The following is a 15,722-nucleotide window of genomic DNA, read 5'->3' as shown; positions in this document are numbered from 1 at the left end:
ACATTATATTAGGCTACATTAACATATTCTATGGACAACATTTTAATATATTCATTTAAAAAAGTTACATAGTGCTGCTTTAAGTAAAAGTCCTGCGTTCAAAATTTGACTTAAAGCTGCTATAAGCAATAATAATGTCCTTTTTTTGGGTATTCAGACAGCCAGCAATGGGTAGAACACTCCCCAAAAGAATAGTCTCCGTGACACATCTAGGGGCCACAATCTGCATTCAAAGATGCTCCTAGAAGCTTTGTCATTGGTCGAAAAAAAACCCGTTCACAATGACTAACCAATCAGGAAGCAGACAGGCAAATCGACCAATGACAAAGCTTCTAAGAAGATCTTTGAATGCAGATTGCGGGGCCTATAAGATATGTCACAGAGACTACATTTTCTGAGGGGAGCGTTCTACCCATTGCTGACTGTCAAAAAAACAACATTACAATTTTGAGCAAATATTATTGCTTATAGCAGCTTTAATTACAAAAGTATTAGTATCAAAACCAAACTTAATTGTCTCTGCCAGGCTGATATCTTTTAATTTCTTTATGAGAATTATATACGCAAGTGCATATTATTTGAATATCCAGATAAAATAATCTATTGTGTAAAGTTACAGAACATGGAAACACTCAAGTATAGTACACACACTTCAAAAGTGTACTTACAGAGTGAATGTATAGGTACTTGTAATACGTACCTCACTGAGGCCTCTTTTCCACCAGAGTTGAATCGGTTCTGTTCTCTTTTCTCACCTAATTTTGAACCAAATTAATTGGTTAAGATCCCTAAAAGTTGGTTTGGAACTGGAACAAAAAAAAGTCTTCTTCTTGCCCCGAAGTTGGGAACCAAAAGTGGGCGTGTAACTATTCAGGTTGGAAGATGCAGATGTGATATAAACCATCATATTAATATAAATAACATGAACGGAACCAGTTCTAGAACCAAAGTTGTGCATGCATGAAACAGCTCCTCTCTCCTTTCTTCTTTATACTGTTAGATGATGTGTTTTATATTTATTGATTACTTTTTCCCCCCTGGCAGGCACATCCAGCTGAACGGAGAGAAGCTGCTCATGGTGGACAGCGAGACGTTCCCAGAACTCAAGCCCAGGACACTGAGGGCCGGACGGACGATAGCCATGCCCCCCATGACCATAGGCTTCTACGTCATCAAGAACATCAACGCGTACGCTTGCAGAAGATAATATTCAAACTCCCCGAGCCTTGATTTGTGCTCGGCCGTGCGACGTATGGTGTCCCGCGTACCGACAATAGCTCGACTTACGAGCTCACACGAAGGCGTCCGTCAAAGTCAATTTTATTTATTACGCACCGTTTAAAAAACAAACGAAAGTTGACCAAAGTGCTGTGCAACGGCCTAAGAGATTTAACAGACAGGCAGTTAAAGGAGCGCATTGAAAGCGTTAGATGACACCCCCACCGTTCTACAATGGCAAAAGGAAGGGTCGATAAAAAAGTGCGATGGACGAGATGGAAACAGTCTAGACTGGTTCAAAGGCCTATAGGGAGAAGAGGTGTGTTTTTAATCTCTGTGTTGAGGGAAGAGGCAGATCTGACGGAGAGAGAGTGATAGGCTGAGTGAACTTTAGATTCAGGCAGTGGTGGAAACATTACTCACATTTTGTACTTCAATGCTGCAGCGTAGACATACAGTATATTGTATGTCTGTCAGTATACTGTATGTACCTACCTATAGGTAGGTACACTGTTACAAGTAAAAGTCCAGAATTACCAAAAGTAGAACGTACTAGTAATTATTTCAAGTTTCAAGTTTTCAAAACATTTTGAAAATAGCAGATCTACAGATCGGCTATTTTCAAATGGTCGAAATATATAATAGGCTGAAGTGGGTAATGTATGTTTTGTAATTTACAAAGTAACAAATTGAGTGTCAAATAATGCAGTGGAGTAAAACGTAATTCTTTTTGGATCTGAGATGTAGTGGAGTTGAAGTAAAAGTATTGGAAATTGGAAATACTCAATTAAGTACTACAAATAGAGGGTGACATCACCATCAAACCAGGAAGTTATGTGGGAACGCAACTGAGTGGCAAAGAATTACTTCCTGTCCGTGACAGCCCATACATCCAAACAGAAATGTCTTATCTGATTGCATTAAACAACATTAAACAATGTTAAACTCACTCTGCCACTCACATTGCAACTCGATTTGCCATTCACTTCATGTATGTGCATACCCTCTATAGCTCCAAATCGTGCTTAATTACAGTAGTGTTAATTAAGTAAATTTACTTAGTTGCTTTCCACCACTGGTTTCAGGCGGGTCCGTTGTGTTTGTGCGCTTGTGGGTCCACTATTTTGGGCATGTGACACCGCAGTACGACCAAGTATAAATCAGGTTTCAAACCACCTGAGCTGCAAGGCCTCCCCCCCCCCCCCCCAACAACCTCCCCCCCCCAACACACCTTGCCCAGCTCACCTGCGTCTTTTCTTGACCAAAAAGCAGAGATGATTAGATCCATCCATCCATCCATCCACCTGCCTTCACCAGTCCTGCATAAGGGAGACTTATACCCTTCGTCCAACAACAAGGGTTTGCACTGAACACCTTTATTCCGCCGGTTTTTTCCTTCACTATTCCTCACATCATGCATCGAGACTCACGTGGACAGTACACGTGTGTGTGTGTGTGTGTGTGTGTGTGTGTGTGTGTGTGTGTGTGTGTGCGTGCGTGCGTGCGTGTGCGCGCAACAGTGCCTGTGTGCGTGTGAGCGAGCGCACACACACGTGTGCATGTGTTGGCGTGAGCATGTGTCCCGACAATGCTACTGATGTGTCCTCTGATGTGTCTGTCTGTCTGTCTGTCTGTCTGTCTGTCTGTCTGTCTGTCTGTCTTCCTTCCTTCTCTGGCTCGTTGACACAGCTTAGTTCTCCCCACAGGTCCACTAGCTCCAGGATTCAGGGTTATAAAACAGTCTAACCCTAACTGTTAGAGTGTTTATGTTCACATGTAAAACCCTTGTCTTTGTTTTGTTTTTTGTTTTTTTGTTTTTTTAAGATATGTTTTTGCGGCTTACGCCTTTTATTGATTTTTTAAGGGATAGAAAGTAGGCTGACAGGAAACGGGAGAGAGATGGGGGGATGACATGCGGTAAAGGCCGTGTCGGGTCCGGGAGTCGAACCCGCGGCACACCGCGACTGGATCACCAGTCCGGTGCCCAGACCGTTACGCTACGGCCTGGGCCGTCTTTGTTTTGTACACCACTGTGAAATCCTGAGTGTTACTTGAATCTGTGGTTTCCAAACGTTTTCATGTCAAGGAACCCCAAATTGACACTAATTAGCCCGTGGACCCCCCCATTTGAAGAAATATGCCAGGGACCCCCATAAGAGAAGATTTCTACGGCTCTAGCAGTGACTCTCAACCCGTTTAATTTTAAGGACCCCCAGTTTGACATGCATTAGTCTACGGACCCGCATTTCCTGGCATTTCTATCTCTGGGACCCCAATTTAACTCTGAGAGTGTACAAATGGAACCAAATGGGGATTTGTTTCCATTGGTACACCCTCAGAGTTAAAGACCCATAAGTTGATAGTTTGGTTCCAAACTATCATTTAGCATGGGGTCCCCCCTGGAACTCCACCAGGGACCCCTGGGGTCACTTTGGGAACCACTGACTTAAATGAACACTTTGGGATGTCACAGTGTGTTATGGTGTCGTGTGCAGAGTTGGATAGTTGTACAGAGTTTATAGTTGACGTCACGTTCCAAAATCGGAGGCTTTTTTATGACCCCGCTGAGTCTTTCTCTGTCCCACATGACCCCCTGTGTGTACACCGTGAAATCCTGCATGTTCATTTACTGTAACTCTTGAGTGGGGTACAAATGTGTTCCATTTTCACACTCGCCGAGGTAAAGTCACACCGCCATTAATGGTCCATTTGTACACACTCAGAGTTAAATTTACACGCAGGACTTTACTGTGTAATACTTCTACCTTGCTGCTAGCTTTGTTTTTGTTTTTTTTATTTGACTTTTTTTTTATACACACATTATATATTTTACATAATTTGTACAGATCGACCTTAGCTATGAGATTATGCAATGTACATAAACGGCACGTTGAAGGTGAGAAATGCGTGCTTGGTGTTTATTTACACACATCTAATTTATATGAATTAATACTTTTTTTTTGTATAATAATGATTTCTAATGTAGATGACTCGACCATTTTGGTGTTAACTGAAGGCCCAGCTCCAAAACCCACAAGAAAAGTGACATCCTTATTCAATATGATGCAACTTCTCACTCTCGCTGTGCTGTAACTGTTGTAGGTGATATTTTTGGGGGGATAAACTCAAACGTTTACTCTTCCAATGCTAAAGCTCTGTAGAATGTCTGTGTGCAGTGGCGCGGGTCTCTCCACCTCTGTAGAGTGTCTGTCTGTGCAGTAGCGGGGGTCTCTACACCTCTGTAGAGTGTCTGTCTGTGCAGTGGCGCGGGTCTCCACCTCTGTAGAGTGTCTGTCTGTGCAGTAGCGGGGGTCTCCACCTCTGTAGAGTGTCTGTCTGTGCAGTGGCGGGGGTCTCTACACCTCTGTAGAGTGTCTGTCTGTGCAGTGGCGGGGGTCTCTCCACTTCTGTAGAGTATCTGTCTGTGCAGTGGCGGGGGTCTCTCCACCTCTGTAGAGTGTCTGTCTGTGCAGTGGCGTGGGTCTCTCCACTTCTGTAGAGTATCTGTCTGTGCAGTGGCGGGGGTCTCTACACCTCTGTAGAGTGTCTGTCTGTGCAGTGGCGCGGGTCTCTACACCTCTGTAGAGTGTCTGTCTGTGCAGTGGCGGGGGTCTCTACACCTCTGTAGAGTGTCTGTCTGTGCAGTGGCGCGGGTCTCTACACCTCTGTAGAGTGTCTGTCTGTGCAGTGGCGGGGGTCTCTACACCTCTGTAGAGTGTCTGTCTGTGCAGTGGCGCGGGTCTCTCCACCTCTCCAGCTCTATAATAAACACAAAATACATTTTCAGGCGGTTGCAATTGTAATAATCAGGAATAATCAACCCACAAAATCAGAGTCAAAATCAATCTTTATTGTCGCATCACATTACAAGTAATGTGGGTGGGCTCCATTTTTGTCACCGCTAAACCCCTTATCCCTAAACTTCTTTGCCTTTTTTTGTTTTACTATTTTGAAAATCATTTTTGAATAGTTCAACTAGCCAATCTACATTGACACGTTGTGAGCTGGTAGACTGGCCATTTGAACTATTCAAAAATGTTTTGCAAAATAGTAAAAGGGTTTAGCGGTGACGAAAATGGAACCCTTAGTTTGTGCAGGCTCATCGTTGCATTTAAAAAAGGATAGAGATAGGATCAGCTTGTGTTCCGGTTTCAATTTCAATGTCTGTTCATGAATTTATTTCATCACATGCAATGTCACTTTTTTTATCCTGTATCCTGATCTGATCGAGTTCTCTATCCTGAAATTGGTATCCCGATTCCCGACCCTGAATTGTTTTGTGTTTACTAAACAGCTGGAGAGACTCTACACTACAGCAATGATGGGAATATAGAGCTGTTCAACATTATTATGAATTTAAAAAAAAATATCACTTACAGCACCTCTATTTACTATATAGTGTAAATTAGGTTTCAGGAGTGCGTGGTTAACCTACTACATATATATTAACAGCAGTTTGTTTTGCAAAGAGCAGGAATGTTTTTGAGGTGTTTATGGTTCATTGTCAATGTTCTGACAACTCTATAATGACTTTGTTTTCTCTCCATTGCTTTTCTTGTCAAAACCGTCTCTTTAGCAGTGGTGGAAGAAGTACGCAGATATTTTCCCCTAACCCTTTTTAATTATAGGAACACTTTATGCTGACAAAATGTATGCTCATGTGCAGATGGCACCATTAAGTTGCTCAAAAGCGCATGAGGCGATTTCAGTAGTAGGCTAGATGGTAAAGGTGGAGCTGATTTGAGTTCATGTCAAGGACCCCCAAATTCACACTTATTAGCCCGTGGACCCCCATTAGAAAAGAGATGCCAGGGACCCCCTCAAGATTTTATTGTGGCTCTAGCAATGATTCTCAACCATTTTAATTTGAAGGACCCCCAGATTGACATGCATTAGGTTCCGACCCACATTTATTATTATTCAAGTATTTTTATTGAAGTTTTTTTGAACATAAGACAGGACAGACAACAGATACATGACAGATACAGGACAAACCAACATCAACAACAACAGTACTCAACATTCATGTAAAAAATATAAAAGTCTGAAATACAATGTAAACCCCCCCCCCCCAATTGTACATTAATGACATCAACAGTAACTGAAATAAAATATAGGTTCCGACCCACATTTAATGGCTTTTAAAAAATATATATCTCTGGGACCTGTGCACTCTCAGACTTTACTTTCCACGACTGCTCTTTAATAAAGTTACTGTTTTGTACAAGAAAAGACATGAAGTCTGAAAAGATACTGTATGATATTGACATGCTCATATCGTTAAAGATACTGTATGATATTGACATGCTCATATCGTTAAAGATACTGTATGATATTGACATGCTCATATCGTTAAAGATACTGTATGATATTGACATGCTCATATCGTTAAAGATACTGTATGATATTGACATGCTCATATCGTTAAAGATACTGTATGATATTGACATGCTCATATTGTAAACGATACAAGATTGAGACTTAATCCGGTGCCTGAATGTGTTGAATAATAAGGACATTTGTCCTACGAATGTGTTTATAGTTCATGTAGAGGTGTTTATATTTCGTATTGAGAGCATTATTTTATTATGTAAATTGTGTGATTGAATATTATTATAATTTTTTGTTGTAAAATAATTGTTTACAGTGACAATAAAAAAACTTTTCAAGTATTTAACTATTTGCTGTTTGAACCTGTGTGTCGATCCACAATGCTTTGCATCCATCCAGTATAGAGTTTATAGACTGTAAAATCCTCAATGTTTATTTGACTCTGGTGGGAGTGTACAAATGGACCCTTAGGGTCTGTAACGGCCAATTTGGTGCCATTTGTATAGAGAGTATGCACCATAGGCTGTGGTATGCACATGCATGATTTTCCCATCAGGACACGCCCCCCTCATCTAGACTGAGTGGCAAAACATTGACCAGCATGGAGTGTTGGACTTTGGAAGCGCTCGTTGGAAATCACTCAACCATCCTGCGTACCACCTGTTTCTAAATGTCACATAATGCAGGAGGCAGCAAAATGTTGTGTTATTGAAAACAAGCACTTCCAAACTCTGACACTCTGGGCTGTATTTTGCGTGTCTTAAGTACCAGGTCTTATTACTTAACTTAAGACCTGGAGGCGTGGTCAATGCTCTTTGGACACTCAGAATAGCCAAATGGCATTGATCACGCCTCCAGGTCTTAAGTTAAGTAATAAGACCTGGTACTTAAGACACGCAAAATACAGCCCTCTGACACAAAAATAATCAAATGCAGGGCATTTCTTGACAGAAAGCAGTTCATAATGTTTCTATGGTGGATTTTTATGAAACAAAGACTTTGCAGATAGGAAGAGGATAATTCAAGCTTTTCGTACAGCTGCAATGTTGGTGAGTTTAACATTGTTTAATGCAATCAGACAGGACTTTTCTGGATGAATGGGCTGTCTAGGCCAGAAAGTAGTTTTTTGCCACTCAGTGGGTGTTCCCGCATAACTTCCAGGTACGATGATGTCACACGTGACGCATACCCTCTATACTTTTACAGTTACGGATAAATTAACACTGGATAATGCTACAAGTTGCTAATAATGCGATAAACGCAATCCAACAAGAGAGAGGACCGGCTTTAACTAAAAGGATGACTCACTGTTTAACACAAACATTCTGTGTGTGTGTGTGTGTGTGTGTGTGTGTGTGTGTGTGTGTGTGCACGTGTGTGAGATTGTGTATGATTATATGTGTGCGTTCGTGTGTGCGTGTGTAACAGGCAGACGGGTAACAGGCCGGTAACCACTTCAAACCCCAACATCTGAATTCTGCGTAAATCTCTCACTGCAGAAAATAGCAGATCTACAAGCTCGGCTATATATTTTCAGCGAAGATGATTTATTGTAGAGCGATAACAGAAAGGACACTTGTATATTAAAGAAGTTTGGGCCGCTACACAACCCTCAAGTCTAAAGTCCTTTTGTCATGATGATGTCGTCTGATGATGTCGACAACAGCATGACGCCATAGATGTATACTTGAAGTCTATGGGAATTCGAGTGGTGGACAGACATACATACACACAAAGCCACACGTTGGAGACGGTTAGCACCACTCAAAAATACCTCAATATTGTACTTAAGTACAGTATGTGAGTACTTATGTTACTTTCCACCTCTGGTTAAAATGCACTGTTTCTATAACTAGGGATGTCCCGATCAGGTTTTTTTGCTCCCGATCCGATCATTAGATTTTTTATATCTGCCAATACCGATTTTTCTCGGTCCGATTTTTATAGAACACTTAAGGCTCATTCATAGTCTGGATTTTCGGTGGTTCACCACCGAACTACAACATGACGTCACGAGCCACAGTGAAGAGCAAACCACCGCCCCAGCCCTTCTCTCTGTTTTTACTCACCACCGCTCAACGTTATTTCACCGGAGCAGTGGTCACCTCACCACCAACCCAAACTCCAGACTATGAATGAGCCTTTACAGTACACCATATCACAATATTACAATATCCAACATCACAGACAAAATCCAGTCTAATTTTATGATATGGATATAATATTGGGATGTATACCGATCACGTTTTTTGTTTTGCTCCCGATCCCATTCCGATTATTTGAAAATCTATTAGCCATGGTTAGTTTGGCTGGTTGGATCAAGCTGTGTGCTGCGGCACCACTCTGCCAGATGTACGGACCAGTGTTGTTTTCGTCGACTAAAACTATGACGAAAAAGTGTTCGTCGACTACCTTTTTTCACTGGCGAAAACTAAATGGAAACTAAATTTAAACTAAGCTACGATGACTAAATATAGTGACTTTTTTTTTCAACAAATAAAAACTAGTGGACATGAGATCCAGTATAAGTCATTTTACACTTGGTTATATGCTGAAAATAGCAGATCTACAAGCATACAACGCGTTGTAGATGTGCTACTTTCAGCAAGTGTAAAATCAGTCATTACGACGGCATCAGGGCCCGCCAAAATACATTTTAGTCGACTAAATCAGCTGTAGATTTAGTCGACTAAAATCTTATGATATTTAGTCGACTAAAACTAGACTAACACTAAGACATTCCTGGTGACTAAAATGTGACTAAAACCAAAGGAAAACTATTCAAAATATGAATATATGACTAAATCTAAAATCAAAAATTGCTTCCAAAAACGACACTGGTACGGACGGTATAGCACAGGGGTAGGCAACCTGCGGCTATAGAGCCATATGTGGCTCTTATAGGCCCTCTCCCGTGGCTCCCAGTTGCTACGGAAAAGAAGTATGAAAAGGAATAAGAAGTTTTTTTACATTTAATCATAATTTATTATTGAATTTGTAGGAGGCATAAAGTTATTCTTTCACCACCAATGCTGCTGGCTTATAGGTACATATACTTGATATGCTTTGAGAAATTAGCAAACAATAAAATGTAATATTGAAAGACCAGAAAAATCCCAAATAATTAAAGTTTGCTTTATTAAAGCAAACAGATAGAATTGAAATACGTTATTGGGCCAAACATGGCTCTTCTGACAATAAAGGTTGCCTACCCCTGGTATAGCAGCTGAAACACACTGGCTCTTTGATAATCCCACCAGCTGTACTGATATATTCACCGTAATAAAGAGATGAAAGCATGAGATTTATACGGGACTCATACAGAAGCCCGGGAGAAAAAAAGATAAGTAACCGGTTACAGAAGGGGCCTATAAATATTGTCCGAGACGCCTCGCCGGGCAACTCTTTCTCGCCAAATATCCATGTCTTTCTCTGCTTCCGCGGTCAGGCCATCAAACGATAACGAAGGAGAATTAACGTCCCTGCCCATGCCTGCAAATCCTCAGCAGCATTAGGTGTTTGCCTGCCTTCTGAACTCACTGTCTCTCTCTCACACATGCATATACACGCAGAGACCCGAGGTACTGTATACATGTGCACCCCCTGCACACACGCATGCACAGTGATGCACTAATGCATGCATGCATGAAACACACGTACGGTCGCACACACACACCCACACACACACACACACACACACACACACACACACACACACACACACACACACACACACACGCATGTTACGATTCTCTGTTCTAAGTAATGGACCCTCGTCCGGTTCTGGTGTGTGACGACCTTTGGCATTTCCATGGGCAAGACGGACAGGCTGGCCCGGGAGAAGATATTAACATGACGCGAGGCTTGGTCACATTAAATCATTCACACAGTTTATTACACATACAGAATCATATATAGCTTGGATACTTCATGTCCTAATGACGTCACTGACTAGACATCACAATCACTGCCTGCAGCAGGCGGCCTTCAGCGTGCCCTAACACAGCTCTAAAGTATGTTACAGTTCAGGCAGTGCACCATACATACAAGTACATGCATATTCACGTACAAGTACCAAGTATCAGTACACAGCATGTTGTATATTACAACAACGCACACGCGTGCGCGCACACACACGCACACACCTCAGTCCGCATGCATATACAGTACATAGTAGCCTACTGTTAGGCCCTCTTTGTGTTTGTCCTTTGTGTTTCTCTCTCTCTCTCTCACACACACACACATATATACGCGAGCACACACACATATATACGCGCGCACACACACACACACACACACACACACACACACACACACACACACACACACACACACAGCACGCGCGCATGCAGGAACAGTTACACTCTGCTGGCCCCAGATGTAAAGGCAGCTGCAGTGCAAGTCTTTGTAGTGTGTGGAGTGCTGTCTTGTCGCTGCACGAGGCAGGGCTTGATGGGAAGCATGAGTGTTCATGGGTTGTTGGGCTGAAGAACCTCTGGACCCGACCGATGCCGGCCCAGACATAAGGATATAAACCTGACCCAGACTCCACGCGGTGTGTGCTGATGCGTCCGTCCATATACTGGACCCACTGGGATCTGCTTGACAGCACCATGAGGATGAGTGAGGAGGTATAGGTATAGACCCAAATGGGTTCCCTAAAGCAATGGTTCCCAAAGTGGGGTGCGGGGGTGAGGGACCCCCAGGGGTATTTGAGGGAGTTCCAGGGGGTCAACAGGAAAATGATAGTTTGTAACCAAATGGACCCTTATGGGTCTGTAACTCTGAGAGTGGACACAATGGAACCAAATGGACCCTTATTGGTCTGTAACTCTGAGAGTGTGAACCAAATGGACCCTCATGGGTCTGTAACTCTGAGAGTGTACAAATGGAACCAAATGGACCCTATAACGGGTCCATTTGGTTCCATGTGTATAGGCTACACTCTCAGAGTTAAATTAACATTGATTTTTACATTATAAATGAGGTGTCCCATGGAAATGCCATTAAATGGGGGTCCGTAGACTAATGCATGTCAAACTGGGGGTCTTTGAAATTAAACGGGTTGAGAATCACTGCTAGAGACGTACAAATCTTCTCTTATGGGGGTCCCTGGCATATCTTTTCAAATGGGGGTCCACGGGATAATTAGTGTCAATTTGGGGGTCCTTGACATGAAAACAGTGTGGGAACCACTGCCCTAAAACACTGATGCAAAAGATACATTTTGGACCCTTTAATTTCCACCAAACATTGGTTCTATAGAACATGGTTCCGTTCTAGATTCTTGGAACCCGTGGTCATTTCACAGAACCGCGGCGGCCATTTTTTGGTTCCCGTTTCCGAACCAACTTTTAGGGTTCTGGACCAATTCATTTTCAGTGGAAACACTCTGAACTGGTTCAATATTAGGCAGGAAGAAAGAACTGAACCGGTTCAACGCCGGTGGAAAAGGGGCCTGAGTGTATCCCCCGGGACCCACTGATCCAGACCCATGCACTGATCCAGACTTGATCAAAAGAATACATTATGAATTCATCACCTAAGCCAGCGGTTTCCAAAGTGGGGTCCGGGGACCCACAGGGGTCCTTGAGGGAGTTCCAGGAGATCCCCAGCTAAATGATAGTTAGGAACCAAATGGACCCAAATGGAACCAAATTTGTATACACTCTCAGAGTTAAATTAACATTGATTTTATACACTGCAATTTAATTCATAATATAAATTGGGGTCTCAGAGATAGAAATGCCATTAAATAGCGGTCCGTAGAATTATGCATGTCAAACTGCATGGGGGTCCTTGAAATTAAACGTGTTGAGAATCACTGCTAGAGCCGTAAAACATGGGGGTCCCTAGTAGCACATCTCTTCAAATGGGGGTCTGACTGTAGTGGGCTAATTAGTGTCAATTTGGGGGTCCTTGATGAAAAGGTTTGGGAACCACTGAAAAAAAGATATATAGTGAAAATATAGCCAATCTACCATGAAGGTCACAATGAAATTGTAGATTTTAAGTTGGCTAAGCATGTCCCATAAATATGGGCCCACAACCATGGATTGTTTGTGCTGAACTGTGTTCCACATTGTACATGAGGGGGGTACCCGACCCCCCCCCCCCTGCTTTCCTCTCTCATTGTATGAGGGGTCCCCCCCCCCCCCCCCCCTTTCCTCTCTCAGGCGACCTGAGCCACGTCAAGTCAAGCGTGACACTGGAAAACTGCAACACAATGGCTTCTCCGTAGTACGGACAATTGAATTATAAGACAGACTGAACCGTTAGCCTGTATGAGTTTCATGACAGCGACTTGTTACTCTGGCAGCCCTTCAGTTGTGTCGATCGTGATCCCCAACATGTCGTCGTATATAGACGTATTATACCTTTGATTTTTTTGCATTATTGCTTTAGGTTCCATTTACGGCAAATGGGCTTTTTGGCTTTTATGTAAGTAAATAATAAAGTTGGAGTCAGGATGCGTTCGCAAGAACTACCCCAATCCCCCCCATTCCAGTCTCCTCGTCACATATGGTTCATTTTATACTGGGCCAACTCGGTTGACTTGTAAACAGTGTCCCAGACTCGTTCACACCATGGGTTCATTTCTTCAGGAAGGCCCTGCATGTGAAGAAGAGTTTCTGTCTGTCTGTCTCCCTCTCGTCTCGTCGCCGTGTTATCTTACCACGAAGGCCACACCATTGATCCATCGCTTCACCCTCACAGTCACACAGAGTCTTTCTCATAAGCACGAACACACCACTGTTGTGGAAAGAGAGAGCGAGCGGACGAGAGAGAAAAGAGAAGGAATCAAAAGCAAATTGAATTGGACTGCACTTTCTCAAGCCAGCCAGCTTCACAGAGGGGCCAAGGTTAGTTTGAGAAGAACTACAGTGATATCCGTTGTACATTAAAACAATCCTCTGTTGCAGTGCAGTCTGGTGGGGCTTGACAGGGCAGGGTCAATATTAAGGTATTTAGAGTCAGAGGGGTGCACATAATTGAAAGCATTGTGTGGTTTACTGGAAAACGGTAACTCAATATCTCATCTTCAAACAGAACTACAATAATGATGTTTCGTAGGTAAACTGAGTGACCCTAAGCACTTAAACCCTGTGTTCTGTGTTGACCAGAGTCCCCCGGGGCACAGTTTGGGGGGGGGGGGGTCTTTGCTATAGTCAGATATGAGAAGGGGGGCCCAGAGGAAAAAGGTTTGGGACCCACTGCCCCACCCCAGGGGTCTATAGGCCCCCTCCTTTTTTCCCTATAGCCTATACTACACACACCAGACGTAGATGCTATACAGTTCATGTGGTTAAGAAATGACACAAATTATAAATGATCTTATAGCGAGGGTTCTTTAAAATAGCAGTGTGAAGCCGCTGACATTAGGGCCAAGTAAGCGGGATGTTATCGCCCGCCGCCGCGGGGCCACTTCATGGAAATAGTTGTGTTTGAAAGGCTCTGGTTCTGTTATAAACCTTTGTTTTGCGATAATAACAGTTGAGCGTCACTTCCTCTGACAACAGCCTGATTGTGTTGTGTGGGCTTTGCAGGGGCAACTGAACTGTACCATGTCTGGCTATGGTTCTGCGTGACAGTGCCTCCTTAGCGGACGAAACCATAACCAAGGCTTGCTTAACACTGTTTATACCCACTGATCCTTTTTGAGACATGCAAGGCCCCCCGCTCCGCTCTGTTAGCAAACACTGAGGATTTGGTGATGTTTACTCTGTATATACAGGAGTCAGCTTAAATAAGACTTCCAACCAAATGCTGCTGGCTCTCTGAAAACTGATGGACTAGATTAGATCCTCCTGACCCGACACTTGGATCTCTTGGCATTTTGTTCACCGCTTTTTCTTTTTTTTTGTCCCAAGCAAGGTTAATAAAACATAAATATTTATGTCACATGTGCTTTTCTTTGCTTTGGCTCTGCCCAAGCAAATGGATGTCAGAAGCCAAGCAAGCACTGCAGCCTAAAATCTGAGTGGAAAAAAAGAGAACACAGACACTAGTGTATAAAGAAAGACATCTAGCGATATAGGAATAGCGTGGCATTGTATCTTCAAATATTATGTTTTCATATCAAGGACCCCCAGTTTGATATGCATTAGGCCACAGACCTCCATTTGATATATATATATATATTTTTTTTAAGATAGCCTGATGAAGACTGCAAGGCCGAAACAAGTTAAAGTTGTTTTCACTGCATTTGAAGACATTGTGCGGGTGTTTGTTCTTTTTCAAATCTCTGAGACACCAATCTATATACCGTAAAGCCCTCAGTGTTAATTGTGTGCAAATGTACAATCTTTGTACACTCTGAGAGTTACAGTTAAATTTAGCCTAGCTTAGTTGGACCCCATGGGGGGCCCCTGGATGGTGGACACCATGTTGAAAACCCCATGTTAGAGTCTCAGGTGGAAAGTATTTCAATGAAAAAGACCTCTAATCCCAGTTAAACATGTTCATGTTAATTCCCGGAATACCAACAAGCCATTGTTTTACTGTCTCAGTCATATGCCCACGTTTAGCCTATAGCACATGACTTCTTCGTCACTTGTCTTAGTGGGTCAGTCAGCATTGTAGGCCTATTGTATAAGAAGCACTGACCCTGAATCCGTTTGTCACAAAGTCCCCCTTTTTACAGTCCATCGATACGCAACACAGGGGTGGAAATTAGCCTAACTAAGTGCATCATAATCAAGTAATGTGCTTATACTGGAGTATTTCCAATTTTCTGTACTTTTAGCCTACTAGATCGGCAGAGGCTATACTTTTTTACACCACTACCATTATTCTAAAACCTTTGTTTCTATATAGTTACTTTAACACAATAATCCTACTTCGGCTATTTGAAAAGATCTGTTTTTTTTTTCAAAAGATTCTATATTTTGCAAACAATAATCTACACAATAACCTTCTACCATTAATACATGTAAAATATGTTATATAATCGGAAATTAAAAGTTATTCAGCCTTTATTCATAGTCTTTGAAAATTAAACCAATCATTAGACACAAATTGTGTACTGTACTGTCTGTGCTTTTTATTGTCAATAAAGTTGTTGTTTTTTAAGGAAAGAGGGGAAAAAAAGAGAAAGCCCTGTGGTGGTAAACTAAAGTCACATGACTGCCATGGAGCACGGAAGCACAGAGTTGACTGTGCTGTTTAAAAAG

The 15,722-nt window shown here is 42.5% G+C and overlaps 1 protein-coding gene across 1 annotated transcript in view; it reads left to right on the top strand.

The window, feature by feature from the left end:
* Positions 1 to 2,666, top strand: part of hpse2 (heparanase 2) — a 121,683-nt gene extending 119,017 nt beyond the window's left edge. The window contains exon 12 of the mRNA XM_083775341.1: positions 1,045 to 2,666. Within this exon, the coding sequence (XP_083631467.1) occupies positions 1,045 to 1,207 (163 nt within the window). The 3' untranslated portion in view covers positions 1,208 to 2,666. The remainder of the gene's footprint in view (positions 1 to 1,044) is intronic.
* The last annotated feature ends 13,056 nt before the right edge of the window (positions 2,667 to 15,722 follow it).

This window comes from Protomyctophum parallelum, assembly GCF_964188405.1.
Source record: "Protomyctophum parallelum genome assembly, chromosome: 10".
Classification (NCBI taxonomy): domain Eukaryota; kingdom Metazoa; phylum Chordata; class Actinopteri; order Myctophiformes; family Myctophidae; genus Protomyctophum; species Protomyctophum parallelum.
Note: the sequence above shows the minus strand (reverse complement) of the source record. Positions and strands in the feature narration are given on the sequence as shown.